This window comes from Octopus bimaculoides, chromosome 3 (genome assembly GCF_001194135.2).
Source record: "Octopus bimaculoides isolate UCB-OBI-ISO-001 chromosome 3, ASM119413v2, whole genome shotgun sequence".
In the NCBI taxonomy this organism is placed as follows: Eukaryota; Metazoa; Mollusca; class Cephalopoda; order Octopoda; family Octopodidae; genus Octopus; species Octopus bimaculoides.
The window spans coordinates 141,527,775-141,546,503 of record NC_068983.1 but is presented as its reverse complement, the minus strand read 5'-3'; the positions used below and the strand labels follow the sequence as shown (position 1 = coordinate 141,546,503).

The 18,729-nt window shown below is 34.5% G+C and overlaps 1 protein-coding gene across 2 annotated transcripts in view; it reads left to right on the top strand.

Annotated features, from left to right (window-relative positions):
- Nucleotides 1-18,053, top strand: part of LOC106867184 (MAM and LDL-receptor class A domain-containing protein 1) — a 47,277-nt gene extending 29,224 nt beyond the window's left edge. For both annotated transcript variants that reach the window (XM_052966592.1, XM_014911983.2), the window contains 10 exons: nt 1,083-1,225; nt 2,027-2,158; nt 2,496-2,606; nt 4,794-4,911; nt 6,612-6,719; nt 7,962-7,999; nt 9,804-9,972; nt 12,252-12,502; nt 15,285-15,418; nt 16,806-18,053. In XM_052966592.1, coding sequence (XP_052822552.1) covers nt 1,083-1,225; nt 2,027-2,158; nt 2,496-2,606; nt 4,794-4,911; nt 6,612-6,719; nt 7,962-7,999; nt 9,804-9,972; nt 12,252-12,502; nt 15,285-15,418; nt 16,806-16,967 — 1,366 coding nt within the window. In that variant the 3' untranslated portion in view covers nt 16,968-18,053. The remainder of the gene's footprint in view (nt 1-1,082; nt 1,226-2,026; nt 2,159-2,495; nt 2,607-4,793; nt 4,912-6,611; nt 6,720-7,961; nt 8,000-9,803; nt 9,973-12,251; nt 12,503-15,284; nt 15,419-16,805) is intronic.
- Nucleotides 18,054-18,729: the final 676 nt, after the last annotated feature.

Below are 18,729 nucleotides of genomic sequence, written 5' to 3'. Positions count from 1 at the left end.
TATATATATATATATATATATATTATCATCATCATCGTCGATTAACGTCCGTTTTCTATGCTGGCATGAGTTGGACGTAAAAGATTTTCTCACTTTCCCGAGCACGAAACTAATACACCTGCTTGTTGTTCATACATCTGTCTTCATCTTTTGTTTTTCTCTAAATTTTAACTATATATACAATAATGTGTGTGCATGTGTGTGTATGTGTATGTATATATTCAATATATCAATGCGAATAGCTTGGAAATTACATGTAATTAAGATACAAATACAAATGGTGGTGAACCATCATTTGAAAATGAAGATTCAGATTTTTGATCAGCTGAATTCTGAAGTAATGTATAAGTGGTTGAGCATACCACAGACAACTTTTAATGTAATCTTGGACACAATCACCATGATTCTGTCCTAATGAGTGTAACAAGGCAGTAATTTTTTAATTACTGGAATAACTCATCTACATGGTTTCTCTATAGTTTCCATCTATCCAATTTCATTCACAAGTTATCTGCACCTACAAATACAAATAATTTCCTTTTAGATAAAGCCTATGCAATCTGGGACAGGTACAAAAGCATAAAGATAAAGTGCTGGCCCCTTGACTCCATCTTCATAAATTAAAACTTTATGACAGAAATTGCTCTGCTGTCCTGCTCTAAGCTTTTCTTTCAGTTTGCTTAGCAAAATATAAAATGAAATAGGTTCCATTTGTATTTAATAGCTGAAGGATATCCACCATCATAAAGAAATGCTCCAATTAAGAAACCATTCAATATATTCAGTTATAATTTCTGAGTTATCAGCTATAGCTAGGGCAACCATCAATAAAAACCAATTTATCTAAAAAACTATCCCACCTATGCATGCCTCAGTAATGCTACTCTTACTTCATAGCTGATTAATTAGCTGTATGTAGGATATACTGTAGTAAAACAATTCATCAGACAATCAAATAATTTCACATAAGCAAGGGTGGAAAATGTTTGTAATACTGTAAATATAAATGGAACATAACATGACAAATAAAATAAATATGAAATGAATTATGCAAAGTAAATGTCTTTCATTTCTTATCACAGTGGGACTGTAACTTTCCAAACAAAGATTAAATATTTGACTGAAGAATACTTTACTTGTGTTTATCGTGAGATTAACTGTTATAAGAGAGAATGTTCACATCGCTGTTATTGTACGTCACTTTATGTGACTTGTTCTAATACAAGTAAGTTATTATCAGTTATATTTCCTTTTTTTTTTATATGTTGTGATATATGAGGGTCGAGGAGAAAATAGTGTAGTGAACACCTGGTAACTTGAGACCATAATGCAGTTTCATTTCCCATTTAAAGTTGTTTCCCTATTTATAAGTTAAAAAAAAACAACAAAGTAACCACTTTACAACAAAATTGTAAGAATTAAATAAAATAAATATGTGAGATTGAAACAGTTGAACACTGTTTACCATTTCTTAGCTTCTTAGTCTGGTGAGATTATGTAGTTTTAATAACTCATTGGAATCATTTCTGAGAAATGCTTGGAAGTGAGAACTTGCAATAAAACTAAGAAACTGGAAAATAAATTGGTAGAAAATACTGTGCTAATTACATTAGTCTTAAGTTTAAAATATACCATGTTGTCTGAATTACATATTTTAGAAGTTGATAAAATAGCAGAGCTGCATTGAGGATTCAAATCAATTGACTCTACCATCTGCTCTGCATCAGGCCAGATAAGCCTGATATGTTTCTTCTTAACTAGTTCCTTGATTTATCTCCTCACTAACTACACTTACTGACCTGTTTATTTAATTCTTATAGCCTATTGCAACACTGTGTCATATGTTTCCTAGCTCAATATCTATCTTAACATCATGGTGAGAAAGCATCTGATGATATCTACATAAAAATTATAATTGATTGGTTGCCAGTCATGTGATCCATTGTCAACATCAAGTTCTATATATCTATAGAATATTTTATTATAGCTCAATTACATATTTGCTCTTTTTCTTCACATCTTCAAGCTTGTGAAGATGGTGAGGTTAAATGCCCTCCAGGTCGCAATGGAACCAATTCTGCAGATGTATGCATTCGCCAAGAAAGTTTATGTGATGGGGAGATTGATTGTGAAGATGGTACTGATGAAGAGATTTGTGGTAAGCAAATAAATATCTTGTTTTAATTAGAATATCAAATGATTTTATCATATTTAGCAAATTCGTCATCTAGACTACTTATGGTGACTCTGCTTATTAAACAACAGAAAGTTTCATTAAATAATATGGTATAATTGACAATATATCTCACAAGTTCAGTCATGTAATAGCTGAAAAATTTTTAATCATAAGTTTGAGAGATAGAGATTGTCTGCGACTAAATATCAACAGTGATGGCAACAGAAACAACAACTAAATGGACATCATATAAGGTTATAAAAAGTTTCATTAATGCAATAAGGGTGATGCATTTTTTATTTTAACTTTCTACTGTCAGATCAATGTACAGATGAACAGTGGCAATGCAGAGATAAGAAGTGTATCAAGAAAGACCTTCGTTGCAATGGTATTGAAAACTGTGAGGATGGTTCAGATGAATTTCATTGCTGTAAGTAGGAAAAAGGTTATACATTTTGACTATAGATATCAATCATTATGGAAAGAATCCTTTTCGTGTTTGTCAGTGGTCCTCTATTATCCTTGGTCCTGAGCCAGTCATGCTATTCTGTCAAATTTGGGAGGAAGCCTCACATCAGAGGAAAGAACCAAATGAAGCACAGAGGCTGATGCAGTGAATCTGTCTTGTCATTTTGTACTTGGAGCATAGATGAGATGAATTACTCAACAAAGATGGATCACCACTTGAGGTGGAGGTTGTTTTTGATAGATCGATTTGGTATGGTGCATGACTGTGTCTTACCCACCAGGGTATTGACAAGAGCTAATCTCTTAGCTAACACCTTGGCTGAAATCTTTAACCCTGCATTTAGAAAAGTTATGGACATTATAGTGTTGAAATCACCCCTTTTGTTTAGATTCTTACTCAGTAGCACCATCACACCCTTTTCGTAGGACTGGGAATTCTCCTAGACAGCTGTCAAGTGGTTTCAGATCAAGACTGGCATATGAAGATAAAGCATGTAGAACAGATCGTTCAGCCCTGGTGATTTCTCCATCGTGCAGTCAGTCAGTGCTTCCTGTATTTCTTCAGCAGTTATTTCACAGGACTTTGCATCTTCACGTGAAAGCCATTGCAAGGTATCAATGTAGGTGGTAAAGCTCACCCTTGTCTCAGATCTAGCCTGTTCCAGACAGCTGAGTGAAGTGCCACTGAAAAGCCGCACATAGCTGCTTGGTATCGAGCAGCATGCACTCTTCCCTTTCTATCAATGGTTGTTGAGGATTGCTTCTGTCAACTTCCTCTTAGCCAGGTCTCAAATCCAGTTTCTGTAAACCTAAACACCGGGAAAAATACAATCAGTTTCCAGCAATCAGATAATGGTTTATGCAACCCATCTAGACTGACCATGCAGATCATAAACTTGTGGTATGTGTAACTGACAACTTTGAGTTGTAGACAACCTATATTATTGGTATCTTGGCTAAGAGAATTCTCAGGGTTGCAGACCTGGGTCAAGTATAGGCTGAGCTCTCACAGTCCTCTGTGCAATGCAGTTGGTGGATGTTCTACCATGGTGTTCTATAGACGATTAAAGGAGGTTAAGGGCAAAAACATCCTTGGAGAAACTCTGGGTATTGATGAAAATCATCTAGCTGAACACTTCCAAAGGGTTTTCAGGCCAGAGTTCATAGATAATTTCCAGAAATCTCTTGGATGGCAGTACTACTGGAGATGAGGGGTTGGGTGAGACTACTGGTTTGAGATAAACTCTACATGCATGGTAGTGTTATCAACCAGGTCTGCCTGAGATATGTGCGGTGATGAAACAGCCCAGTCTCCATTTGTACATTGTGTGAGCATTACTGATCTGTGGAGTTTGTTGAACAGTGACCATCATATGTGGGACAGATCCAGTTATTGGCTGACTTCATCATGAATATCATCTTGCTGCCTTCTTTGGGCTGAGAAGGGCAAGCAATTTGTCTCTCTCTGGTGGTAATGGCAGAAGAGGTTGGTAGACATGACTGAAAGGACTAAATCAGAACACTTTCCTCTTACCAGCCACATGGTTCTGGGTTTTGTTCCACTGCATGGCACCTTGGGCAAGCGTTTTCTACTATAGCCTCGGGCCAACCAAAGTACAAAGGAGAGAAATGCTGAGCAGTATTTTGTCTGCCGCTATGTTCTGGGTTCAAATTCCGCCGAGGTCAACTTTGCTTTTCATCTTTTTGGGGTTGATAAAAAGTACCAGTTATGTACTGGGGTCGAAGTAATCAACTTAATCTCTTCCCCCAAATTTGAGGCCTTGTGCTTCTAGTAGAAAGGATTATTATTATTATTATTATTATTATTATTATTAAGGTGGCAAGCTGGCAGAATCATTAGCATATTAGACAAAATGTTAGTGGCATTTCTTCTGACTTTATGTTCTGAGTTCAAATGCCACTTGGGTCGGCTTTGCCTTTCATCCTTTCAGGGTCAATAAAATAAATACTAGTTGAGCACTGGGGTTGATGTAATTCACTTACCCCTTCTCTCAACTGCTGGCTTTGTGCCAGAATTTGAAACCATTATTATTATTAGTAGTAGTAGTAGCATATGTCTATTTTGGAGAGATTTGCATGAGTTGAATATGGTAATTTTGTTTATGTTTTTTCTTTTTGTTTTTTCCAGTTAGATACATTGGCAAAACGATTAAATTATTTTACAACGACTCATATAAATATATCTGTGAAAACAACTTGAAAAATGAAAGAATTGCAAAACAGTTGTGTTCCTATGTTGGAAGAAGGTAAGAAAACTGAGTAATACCCTGTTTATTGTTTCTTCCTGTTAATTCTAAAAATACCAGTATCTTATTTTATAAGGTTATAATAAGATATATAATCATATTGGTTTCAAATTTTGGCATACAAGGCCAGCAATTTCAGGAGGGGTAAGTCGATTACATCAACCCCAGTACTCAACTGGTACTTATTTTATGAACCCTGAAAGGATGAAAGGCAAAGTTGACCTTGGCAGAATTTGAACTCAGAATGTAAAGTGGACGAGATGCTGCAAAGCATTTTGCCTGGCATGCTAATGATTCAACCAGATTGCTATCTTAAGATATATAAATACATTAAGAGAACTAGATAGAGACTGATGTAACTGAGTGTTAAGTACTTTTGTATCATCTGTTTTGATCATTTTGCATACTTAAATTTCCAAAATCTGTGAAAATGCAACCAATCTTAAAATGGAATAAGAGTTTTCAGCCAATAAGACTTTTTAGAAACTCAAGAAGTAACAAAGAGACGTGGCAGTGAAAGTCACCAAATTATGTTACATGTTTTTCTCCATGCAATGTACTAAAGATATCACAGTCAATTTTATCAAAGTCGTTGTTTTGAGTTGCAAGTATTGCAGGTTTGCTTGAGCTGTTCTTATTTCTATCAATGACACATTCACCAAGCAATGTGATTTATCTATGTGTTTCAGTGTCAAAGTAGAAGTGGAATCTGATGCATTTTAAGGCAGCACATCTCATATATTTAAATCTGTAGTTTATAGACTTCATTGTGGAATGAACTTCAACATTTAAATGAATGTGTATTGAGCATTTTTTTTAATCAAATACACTGAAGACTGTTGATAATTTAGTTGCACCTAGTATGTCTACAAACAACTGAGCGTTAATGATTTTGTAAATGTCAAAACAAATGTTGCCTTTTTTGCATTGTGAGACTTTGTCAGAAGTTACCATCAAACACAACTTTACTATCAAATGACACATCATGTTGCATTATGCCTAAAAATAAAGGATTTGATGTTTCAAATAAAGTTGATGGTGATTTCTGAATAAGTTTTTCAGATGTAGAGTTAAATGAAACATGACAGATTGATGAGCCATAGATTTTTAATGGAACCTTTGTGAATGAGCAGTTTTTCACTTTTGGAAAGAAATGCAGCAAACCCAGATGAGGCTACAGTCCATATGACTGGATCTTGTACTTGTAGCTACAATTTCAGTTTTTAATTATTTTGGATAGTAAAAATGGTTGCATTGATTTATCTGGTGCTAATTCAAACATACCATATCTAATTTGTTAGATCTATGTGACTCTAGGTTATGCATTTTAAAACAACTTGGAATCGTTCATGTCATAATATACATTTGGAGGTACAGCACACGTAATTTCATTATAATCTGCTATCGATCATGTATATATGTTGGAAGGAGTGAAACCTGCCATCAAGTTGAAAACTTTTCAGCATATGTGCATGAAGTAGGCCTCACCTTTGGAGTTCAACCTGAGAAACTCATTTCACCACTTTTCCAAAGATATGCTTGTTTTGAAACTGATCATATAATATTTTTGACTTTATACAGAAAACCCTTTCACAAGAGCATTGCTTGATCACATATATATATACACATAACTATATATCTCTTTATGTATACATATATGTAGTAATCTATCTCTTCACACTAATTTTTTTTCTTGTCAGTAATGGAACATTTGGTGATCCAATTCTAGGAGATGGTGTATTATTCACATCCAAGATCTCAAATAACACTAACCAGTTGATTCCAGGTTTTGAAACCATGTCCATAGGGTAAATATCATATATTCCCTCATGTTATTAGACATTTATGTTATGTTATGGCCTGTTATATAATATGATGCTTGGTTTACCATTGTGATGATAAAGTGAAATAGCAACAACTGTTACTTTTTTACACTGAAAATTATTTTTTTATTCAAATGTTTCTATCACACAATTTAAAGACTTCTAATATATGTAGAAAGCCTCATATTTTGAAGGTGGAGTATAATTAATTGATGGATTATATTGTCTTCAGTATTTGCCTGACACTTATTTTATTGTTCCTACCTCAAGGAATATGAAAGACAAAGTGCAATGTGCATAGATGGGTATGCACATTGATTGCAAAGGGACATAACTGAATACAACAAAACTGCCTATATACTTACATTTTTTTCTTATTCTTTAATCTTCCTACACTAAAGAAGTCATTCATATTGATTTTTTCCTTTTAGAAGTGGGAATAAATTGATCTAGCTGTAGCAGGAATGGTTTTATTATGGTTCAGTCCTTTAGATTCAAACTCCTTTCCATAAGCTAATGGAACACTCATCAACCATATATTACTTATCCCTGCTGTTTGTAGCTGCGAGTTGTATTTACACATGATGTATGTACTATAAATTGTCTCCCAATGCCAAAAGTATTCTGTGAAGTGGTACTTAACTCCCATCTTCATGATGTGATTCATATGAGAGATAAAGCTCCCCCTGGATAAAAAGCCAGACTATTGTAGATAACATTCTTATTTATCTATTTCTCACTTATTTTATTACTGATGATCTATTCTGAGTAACTATTTCCTGACAACTATGTGATTGAAAATTGACTGCAACAGATTTGTGCATACAATTTATGAGAAGGTTGTCCATTATTTACTTGGCTATCTTGCTTCTGTCTAGACACACTGCCTATTAGGTCAATAATGGATTCATTCATGTTTGAGAAGTGATTGCAATAGAACTGAAAGTAAGATCAGGTTATTAATACTGCCACTAGAATCAGAACTCAAAAGAATACATTCAACTTAATGCAATACTCATTAATTTTATAGCATTACCACAGATTTCAACAATCATCACTTCATAGTTATATTGACTGAATATGAGTCATCAATCCACTCCCACTAGTTTAAATTCCTATCAACTTGACAAGCTTCTACTCTCTAATAATGTGATTTGATGACATTCTAATTATGTGATTTTTAACAATGATGAATACAATGATAAAACTCTGACTGTTTTTCAATAGGAACTGCAGCATCATGGTTCTGAACTGCAATGAACAACGTAAGTTGACTTTAATTATCAATAATTTATGACAGAAGTATAAGGTTTAACATTTATAGAAAAGAGGAAAGATTGCATACCATTTATGCTTTCACCAAAGAAATTATTCTCTGAAACTCAATTTATATGGTAAGTCTGAAAGAGGAAAAACTAACACAAAACATGCATAGTAAATAAACATCTAAAATGCAAATACTCGATCTTTTGAATGTTTTGCAATTTCAGGTGAAATCTAGTCAGTGAGAGAAATTTTAGTTGTAGTTCTGGGAAGGAATGATTGAGATAAAATATTTTTGTAGAGAACCATTGAAACTTAGGTAGAATAGGAACTATGGTGGAGTTATATTTTAGTTGAAGGTGATATTTACAAGTTGCGAATGTAGAATGGAAACTAGTGTATTAATAGCAGACAAGAAGTGGGAGCAGGACACAGCTTTTCTGTGGGTGAGTATTAGTAACTGTTTGTTAATAAGTGTACTGTCTTCTTGGGAGTCTTACGTAGTGCAAATTATGCATGAAATGATACAATGGTTGATTTAAGAATTGGAGTTGGAAGATGGATAAAATGTTAGAATAATGGCCTAAAGATCACGTATGTAATAATATTTAGGTCCCATCATTATTAAAAGTTCTTTAATCTGTTTGTTTTGTAAATCAGTAATAATTTAACTTTAATTAGGCTTTTGAGAAAAGAAAGCAACACAACTCTTAAAATAATGGCTGTAGTAATTCATGTACGTGGGGTAATAAAAAATTATCTGCACTTTCGCCATAACATATCGCTATCATTGTCACACTGCCTGTTGTGCATGCGTGCTTATAGTTGATACTATTGTGGTCACGTGATCAAAGTTTGAGCTTGATCACACCATTTTTCTTTCTGGCTTTACAGGGTAAGCATGGCTGCTCCACTGGCAATGTGTACCAAAGAAGAACAAAGAGCAGTAATCTGATTTCTCTGGTCAGAAGGTATGTCAGGTGCTGAAATTCACTGGAGGCTTTTAGTACAATACGGGGATGCCAGTGATGAAAAGATTCAAGACTCAACCTTCCATGGGAAAGGTGATGCTAACCCTTTCTTGGGACTCAAAAGGACCTATACTGGAAGACTACTTGGAAAGGGGTGTACGATCAGCAGTGCAAGATACAGTGCTTTGCTGGCCAACAAACTGAAACCAGCAATTCACACCAAACGCTAAAGCCTATTGTCAAAGAAAGTTTTGTTGTTGCATGATAATGCATGCCAATATTTGGCTACCCAGACCAATAAAACCATTAACCAATTGGGGTTTGAGGTGCTGGAACACTCTGCCTACAGCCCAGATGTTGCCCCTTCAAACTATCATCTCTTTGGACCACTCAAAGATGGTTTACCAGATTGTTGATTTCCTATGCATGAAGATGTGAAGGAAGCAGTGCATAAATGGTTATGCAATCAACTGAAAACCTTCTTCTTGGTACGAATGTGCAAGCATGGGAATTTCTGGATCAAGTACATCGAAAAGGAAGGAGACTATATAGTAAAACGTTGCACTTGTTTATCCCTTGCTTTTGTGTAAATACATTGAAAAAACAAGAGTGTGTATAATTTTAGTCTCTCCCTCATAAATTTCCAATGTGTTACAATCTTTCAATCAGCATGAATTGTTACTAAAACATTTAATTTTTTTTAAAAAAAGCATTACATAGTACTTGACTAGCAAAATGACCAGTCTTATGGCAACAGTTGTTTTAAATTTTCATTTTCTTTATTTGTTTGTTAATTAATTTACTAATCAGGCAAAATATATTTTTCCTATTTCAGAATGTGGAAATCAAAATATGAACTTAATTGAACCCAATATTAGATATGGACAAAAATCTTTGGATGGTAAATGGCCATGGGCTGTTCAAATTTTTGCAAGTTCCAGATTGATTTGTACTGGAGTTATCATCAACAGTCACTATGTGCTTATTGCTGCTCACTGCTTAATGTAGGTACTTTCAATATATTGACAGCATTACCTCTTGTCTGTGTATATTCATTGAAGGTATTCTTGTGTCTTGTTTCAGTTGCTTTAGTCCCAAACCAACTACTTCTCATGTATTTATATAACAGTGCAACTCATCCTGGATTCCTTAGACTGTCATTGCAAATTCATTCAACTCTCTTTCACACATCAGTTTTTCTTTCAACCATTTTGTCTTATTCATTTCACCTAACATCATACACCCTGTTGAAAATACTCCAAAAAGCCTTTGCATTCAATGCCCTTTCACTACCATGTGATATTGCACTTAATACACAAGTAGCATACAATCTGTTCTCTTCTTGATGAAAATTTGTTATACATACATACATACATACACACACACACACGCATACATACATACATACATACATACATACATACATACATACAAGATTGCTAATGTATGTATGTGTGAGAGCAAAAAACTATTTCCCAAGTGTGTTGGAAAGTATGTTTGATTATTTAAACATGATGATTGGTTGTGACTACAACACTCTCCTGGATGTAGAAGTATTCCACTGAGGGTCTCAGCTTTGTATAGTGCAGGTTGTCATTGGAGGATGATGCATTTTCTGAATCTGAAGAGGTGGATCAGTCTTCAGAAGCAAAGTAAGGAGATAGTATGTTGGCTTTCTCTATGGAAGTACTACGTAGAGAACCACCGTAGTTGAGAAGTGGAGGAAAGAAAACTTTACAAAAGTGGTAGAAATTCTTTTTTGCACAGCACTAAAACAATTGGTCACAATTTAGGGAGCAAGATTGCCTGCTGGACCAGGTTGATGCTCAGAGGCATCTTTTGAGATCTAGATGATGGTCTCCCAGGAGTTTCAGCACTAGATAAAAACCATCTAATTTTTAGTGGAGAGTGATTTTTCTGTAAACATTACAGGTTATTTTTGCTTGAGCAACTGCAGTGCTGCTTTGAGGGAATGATTTCTTGGAGTTTGAGATTTGGTTGTATGTGGAATATGTAGAGAAACATGCTTAAAAGAATGGTTTTAGTATCTTGTTTAGCTGTCTCTGAGGGGGTCATGGTTGAAGCACATAAGATGCCACATAAGTAGTATAAAAGGAGTAGGACTTCAATCATTCAACTTATTTGAAGAAGCATTCAGTGTGGGATGAGGGGAGCCATTGTTTACAACATTGTTGCATGTGATAGACAACTGGTAGACAACAAGTATAATGTATTTATAGCTGTAAGTAGGGGTAAATGGGAGGAGACATAACCTGCAATGGACTCCTCCCCTGTGGATGTATTCCACTTCTGATCGAAGTGCCCTGATCCGGCACTATCGAAGTGCTTGAGTGGTGCTTCGGGCCAGTTCAGGTGCTGGTGGGGCAGAAAATTGTAAAAGTAAGAGGACGAGTACCTCATATTGAAAGGGCATGTGGCCCATGAGAAAAATTGTAAGAGGCCAAGTGCCTCAATTCAAGGACATGGTGTCATTTGTGGTAAGAGGCTGAGTGCCTCATTGTAAGGACCTTGAGTCCAAAAGAAATATTGGTGAGAGGTTTATTGCCTCAAATTGTAAGTTCACAGAAGAACAATGTTTTAGAGAAGCAGAGATCGGTGGGCATCTTCTGCCTTCCCTCATTAATATCATCCTGTTCATCATTCATCTCATCTCATTAATGTCTTTGTCCAGTCTGCAGCTACTCAATCTCTGTGTACGGAATTCATAGCCAATAAAATGAAATAAAGTAGGGGTAAAAGGACCTACAAAATGAAATCTATTGGACTGTTCAGATGCATCCTATTTCCAGTTTATCATCTGAGTAAAATAAGGAATAGATGTTTATGGATATGTTGACAAATGATGACAAAAATGGCTACTTTATATGTGAACTGTGGACTTTATAAAGTATACATAGGGCATTTGCACTAGATGTGGAAGAACTGTGAAGGCTGGTGAAAGAAATGACTTTTGAATGATTTGGTAAAATGTAGCACACAAGAGCAGGGAGACCTCATCTGAAGCAAACATATGTCATTGACTTAGTATTGGCATAGATTCTAAAGTGACTGTAAGGTTTAAAAGAAAAAAGTTTTCTGTAATTTCTGTGGAGGATAACAATAGAAGGGGTTGACTGAGAAAGATATGAGAAGTGAGGTCAAACATCAGATGTTAGGTGAAGTCAAATGCTGATAAGATGAACGTGAGACCCATCCAGCATGGAAAAAATATGACGACAATAATGATGATGTTGATGATATAACAATGTTTTCTTTATTCTAGATATGTAGACATATTTGATTATTCTATAAGAGTTGGATCTGTGAAGAAGAATCAAGGAACAAAATATAATGTGTTTCAATCTTCGAAGCATGAACAATTTGATAGCAGCAATTATAATAATGATATTGGACTGCTTTATGTAAAAAGTGAAATTAAGATGTCAGCAAATGTGCAACCAATTTGTCTTCCAGAAAGCCCTGCACCCAAAGACAAAGAATGTTATGTGATTGGATGGGGTATGAATGAAAAGGGTAAGGGAATTTATATTTTCTAATTGGTATATATATATATATATATATTATTATGATTGACCGTTCACTGAACACTATTCAATTTTTTTTCTCCGTGTTTTTCTCCTTGTCTCCGTATTCTTTCTGTTGAAGAGCGTAGCTCGAAACGTCAAAGACTTTCCGTATTCCCGAGCGTCATACTAATATATACTTTTGTTATTTACACCACCTGTCCTCGTCTGTTGTTATTATTTGTATATTCTCCCATATATATATATATATATATATATCAGGTTGGTGCAAAGGTAGTGACTGATTTTTTTAGAAAACAGTTTAGAAAACAATGTTTTAAGAATATCACGAGTAATTTATTCATTTTTCTTTCAGATTCTGATTGTATTGGCCATAATCTTCTGCTGTATTTGCACCCATGTTTGTCCTATCAAAGATCACATTAGACATGTCTTACTCTATGAGTTTCATAAAGGTGTCAATGCAAGCACAGCAGCAAAGTCTCCTCAGAGAGTTTATGGGGATGATGTAGTGAGTGATAGAAGTTGCAGGAGATTGTTTTCTCACGTCTGAAGTGGAGATTTGAGTTTGAAAGAAAAGCCAAAAGAAGGTCGTTGAAAACAACTTGATTCTGAAGAGCTGGAAGCTGTTCTCACAGAAAATCCAACTGCTAGTTGTAGAGAACTTGCAGAACAGTTTAATGTAGCTCATACAGCTGTTCGATGCCAACTGAAAAGGATCAGAAAGGTTTCAGTGGTTGGAAAATGGGTTCCACCCGAGTTGTTTTCAGAGAATCTGCAACAGCATGTTGTTTGTTGTTAGTCAATGCTTTCACAACACCTTAAGGAACCGTTTTTAAGAAGGCTCATTACAGGTGATGAGAAGTGGATTCTTTACCATAATGTTAAACACCAGTGATCATGGATCAGTTGAGGAAGAAAACATACATGAGGATGACTTCATCCAAGGAAGATCATGTTGAGTGTATAGTGGGATATTGAAGGAATTGTCCATTATGAAAAGTTAGACAACAATCAAACAATTACTGCTAATCTCTATTGTAATCAACTTCATTGTCTGAAAGCTGCTTTAAACAGAAAGTGACCCTGCTTAGTCAAAAGAAAGGGTGTTATCTTTCACCATGATAATGCTCATCCTCACTCAGCTCAACTGACCAAAGATCTCTTGCAAAAGCTTGGTTGGGAAATATTGCTTCATCCTCCATATTCTCCAGACTTTGCTCCTTCTAATTATCACTTGTTTCGGGGACGACAGAACCATTTGAATGGTGTTAGGTTGACATCAAGAGAAGAGGTTGAAAATGAGTTGAATTTCTATTTTGCATCAAAACCTAAACAAATTTACAAGCATGGCATTTATTTTCTTGTTGACAGATAGAATGAAGTTCTAGAGCGCAATGGAAATTATGTTAACGAATAAATATTGTCTTAACCATGGGCTTTTTAATTTTTAACAAAGACTTTAAAATTGGCCATTACCTTTGCACCAACCTGATATATATAAATATATATGTATATGTATGTGTGTATATATATACATATATATATATATATATATATATATATATATATATATATATATCTACTAGCTTAAAAGCCACACTCTGTGCAGACTTTTTAGCTAGCTCCTGCAGAGGGCAAATTAAGCCTGCAGCCCAAAACTAAAGGGAGTTAAATAGCATGACTATATAATACATCTATAATGACTTATAATTTATTATTAACAATATTAATAATAATAATAATAAGAGCTGTAGAAGTAGCAATACTTGGGAGAGGGATGATTATAACAGTAATAAACATACTTAAGGTAACCTGATGCTAGCATTAATGCAATTACTCACCATTTAAGGATGGTCTATGTCTGCACACTGCTACAATTCCTTGCACAGTTAGTCAATTCGTTTTTAACCAGCAGAGTTGGAACAATGACAACATTACGTGTATGATAGATTTTGGCTGGACTCGTATCTGAACAATGCAGTTGACTCCACCCTGAAGATGCAGCAATTAACAATAAATTCATGTAAAGAAGCAAAATTTGCAGTGTGTGTTAATTGCTGCAGAAACATGTATAGGTGCAGAAATGAGAAGAAGTAATTAACTACTGACTAAAACTGAATATAAATCTCTGTTCTCCTTTATTATAAATTCATTATTTTCTCTATCCATATGTGTCTCTATAGAGACATATGGATTTACCAATGTAACGATAGACTGAGGTTAGTAAATCAAACTAATTGGAGTTTTTTATACACTCACTGAGATTAGCCAGCATTAATAACTGGTAAAAGCGACTACAGTAGCCATTTGGATTCTACATCCCTACCAACTCGAATTTATAACCAAAATTTAAATATATATATATATATATATATATATGTGTGTGTGTGTGTGTGTGTGTAAAAATTAATACTTCCTTCTCCAAGCTTAGATTCGAAACTGAATCTAAGAATTCTCGGTCATCAAAACCACCACGATCAACAGGCACGAAAAATGGTTTTCAATATTCCAATTATTATTTTATTCTGTTACTTGTCCTTTGACTGCAGCCATGCTGGACCACTCCCTTGAATGAGTCTTTTTAGTCAAACATGTCAACCCCATTACTTATTTGTGAGCCTAGTACTTATTCTATCTGTCTCTTTTGCCAAACCACTAAGTTTGGGAATTATATTTTAAATATTATAAAATCATCTTTCTGTTAATGTTCTTTGTTTTGAATAATTAAATGAATCAAATTTATAACATCCTGATAATTTTATATTCAGGTAATTATCCAACAACTTTACATGAAACCAAGGTTTATTTGTTAGAAGATTCATTTTGTAAGAAATATTATTCACGTATTGGTAATACTACATTTTGTGCCAATCATAGAGAAGATAACCAACCAACTTGCTATGTAAGTTAACTATTCATTTATGCAGTTTGTACTAAATATTGGTTTACATAATTCCTTACAGACTTTTTTTTATTGTACAAAATGTAGAGTTGTTATTGTTTAGTAGGAATGATGTGACATGATCAGAGAAATTTAATCTCTAACCATACCATCATCAATGTATCCAGGGCAATGCTACCTTATGTCTCTATTCTTTTTCGTATCATTTATGACTAAGTACCCATAAATAAATGCCTTTGCTGGCTTGAAGAAAAGTGGAGAGACGACTAGGCTGAATATGATATGACAATGCAAAATCATAACTTTTAAGAGCAATTGAGTGAAAACAACTCGGTGGGGCTTATGTGTAGTTACATGAAACAAGAAGGGCATCCCAATGTGGTCAATAAACCTGTTAAAATTAGTTACAGGATCATCCTCAATTCACATCTTATCTGCTTAAATAAATGGAAGGACATAATAACAATGCTTTAATCTTAAATTTGTTATGTCTAAATAGAAGACAAAATGGTCAATATTGGCATGTCTTTCATGTTAGGGGCCTTTGATGAGGTTTGAACATCAACTAAGAATAAATCATTTGAAAAAGTAAATCAATTGGATATCCAGGTATGGTCAGATGAATCCTGGAAACATCTGCACTAGTTTGGATGCTTGTAGATGTTCCAGAACTGAGTGACATGATAATGTGAAGGGAAGTGTCATTGAAATAGAAGAGAAAGGTCAATGCTGTATGTGTGTGAAGTTTACTTTGATTTGTTGGAGTGTGTCAGTGCTAATAAATTTGGATCAGCAGAAAGGGATATGGAAATAAGAATGGCTCAGTATCTGAATGAATGAAAAGAGTTAGTGAGCCCTAATGCAAAGAATAAAACAAAATGAAGACTGTCATGGGGGCTTGCAGAAGAAAAGGGAAAATAACATTAGTGCCTAGTAATTTCATTGAATATAGTGACTAAATCAACATTAGCATACCACAAACTTTTCCAATATTCATATACATATGTCTATAGACGTAGGCAGTAATGGACTTTTTCCATTCAATATGGTAACAAGCCCCATTGTGTAAAACCAAGTCAAGAGGAATCAGTTTAGTTTTATTCAGTCAAATTCCTTTGAATGACATATGCTTGAATTTTAAAAGAAGGGATTTTAAGCAGACTATAGTTACATTAGTATTGCTCTGTCTTACACTGTTTCTTTTATCTGATTTATTAGCTTGTCAAAAATATCAAAGAACTACTATTGGAACAAAAACTGAAATAACCATAGCATGGAACGTTATGATTGCATCTTTTTAACGAGTTCTCTTAATACTTGTATTTCATTATGCAGTTATGGCTCAGTGTTACAATGATATTTAATTACTCTTTTTACACTCACATAGGTCGACAGTGGAGGCCCATTAGCATGCCGTGATACATATGGTAACTGGGTAGTATATGGTATTACCAGCTTTGGTAAGTACGAATGTACTGGACCTGACTCATCTCCAGCAGCATTTACTGATGTCTCTAAATTGGTGATGTGGATTGAAAAAAATGCATAAAAATTGCATATAGTCTGTTTTTTGACAATGTTCAAGGTTATTGAGTACTTCAATGTAAACTGACTTTATTAATTGCTTATTATTAATTATTTATTAACGTAGAATTATTCTACAATTAATAATCATCTAATCTAACTTGATGATTTAGACTTCCGGCGGATTTCATGTCTACTTATTTTTCTTTTGTTTTCGTTATCAATGTTTTGTAAAGTTTGAATTATAAATGTAATCATGAACAACTTTAGCTTAAACTTTAAGATATTTATTGTTTAATTAAACATTAATTTTCCAGGCAATACTACCAATCATATTCTTGTCTTGGGTGCTCCACACTCTGGTAGTTTCTTAGGGATGCTGTAATGGCATATAGTATGTTTTGAGCATTTTTAGACCTGGCAAAACCCAACTCACTTCAAGTCTGGTGAATGTTAATCTCTTTTAGAAGAAAGGAAAATATCAGACATACAGAATGAAGGAGCAAAAGAAAGAGAATAATCTACTTCATTATAGAACTGATACATTATTTCTTGAACCTCAAATGATAAAGTTAATGACAATGGGATTTGAACTCACAGTGTAGAGAACTGGAAAATTATTGTTCAATAATCTATCTGTCACTCTAATGACCCTGCCAAATTTACCGCTTCCATTATATGCATTGCAACAGGTGAAAGAAATAACAATTTTGTTCATTATGTTTATGCATAAAATTTCATTTGCATATATAAAAGAATTTATTGTAAAATAATTTTAGATTTAGAAAGAAACTCAAGCTGGTATGAGAGTACAATGTACCTTCCTCAAAATGCAGTCAACTTGTCAGCTGTCTTACAACTATGCTAATATTCAAGAAACAAAAATATATTAGATATTGAAGTTACATTCATTCAGTTACTTGTCATGTTCTTCCTTTTCTCTTGTGAGGTTTAACTTTAACTCAGCTAAATTTACCATAGATTGAATTTATTACATATATATTTTGATATACATATTTGCGTAATGTATGGTGCCTACATGTTGTTAACATTTGTATTCATTAAAATATTGTGAAATATTCTCAATGATCAGGGATTTTATAATTATATAATAAATTTTTTAATTTTGTAATTATATATATAAAAAGTGTGGTTATTGTTTCATTTTGATTGTGACATTGTATTAAAATTCTTTGTTCTTTCCTAAAATTTCAAGAAAATACACTTACAATGATACAGTGGATACAATTTTGAATTAAAAGACGTTAAATAATTATACTTTGAATGGTTACAGGATAAAGACAACGATGCTTCCCATTGCTGAATGGTTCATGGAGTAGAGCCAATCTATTTGAAAGCTATACTTATTACAGGAGTCAAGGATGATGTTGATGATGATGCAGTGAGGAGTTCAGCTCCTCCAATGAGAGTGCCCACCACTGCAAACTAGCAAAATAATTTGCACTCTCTCTGTTTTCTTGTAGCATTCTGTGTTACTTATTAATGAAATCTTTCGAGCGAGATCGTTGCCAGTGCCCCTGAACTGGTTCTTATGCGGAGCCGTCGTAGGATTTTCGAGCGAGATCGTTGTCGGTGCCCCTGGACTGGCTCATGTGCGGGCGACACATGAAATCTTTCGAGCGAGATCGTTGCCAGTGCCCCTGAACTGGCTCTTGTGCGGGGCCGTTGTAGGATTTTCGAGCGAGATCGTTGCCGGTGCCCCTGGACTGGCTCATGTGCGGGCGACAAATGAAATCTTTCGAGCGAGATCGTTGCCAGTGCCCCTG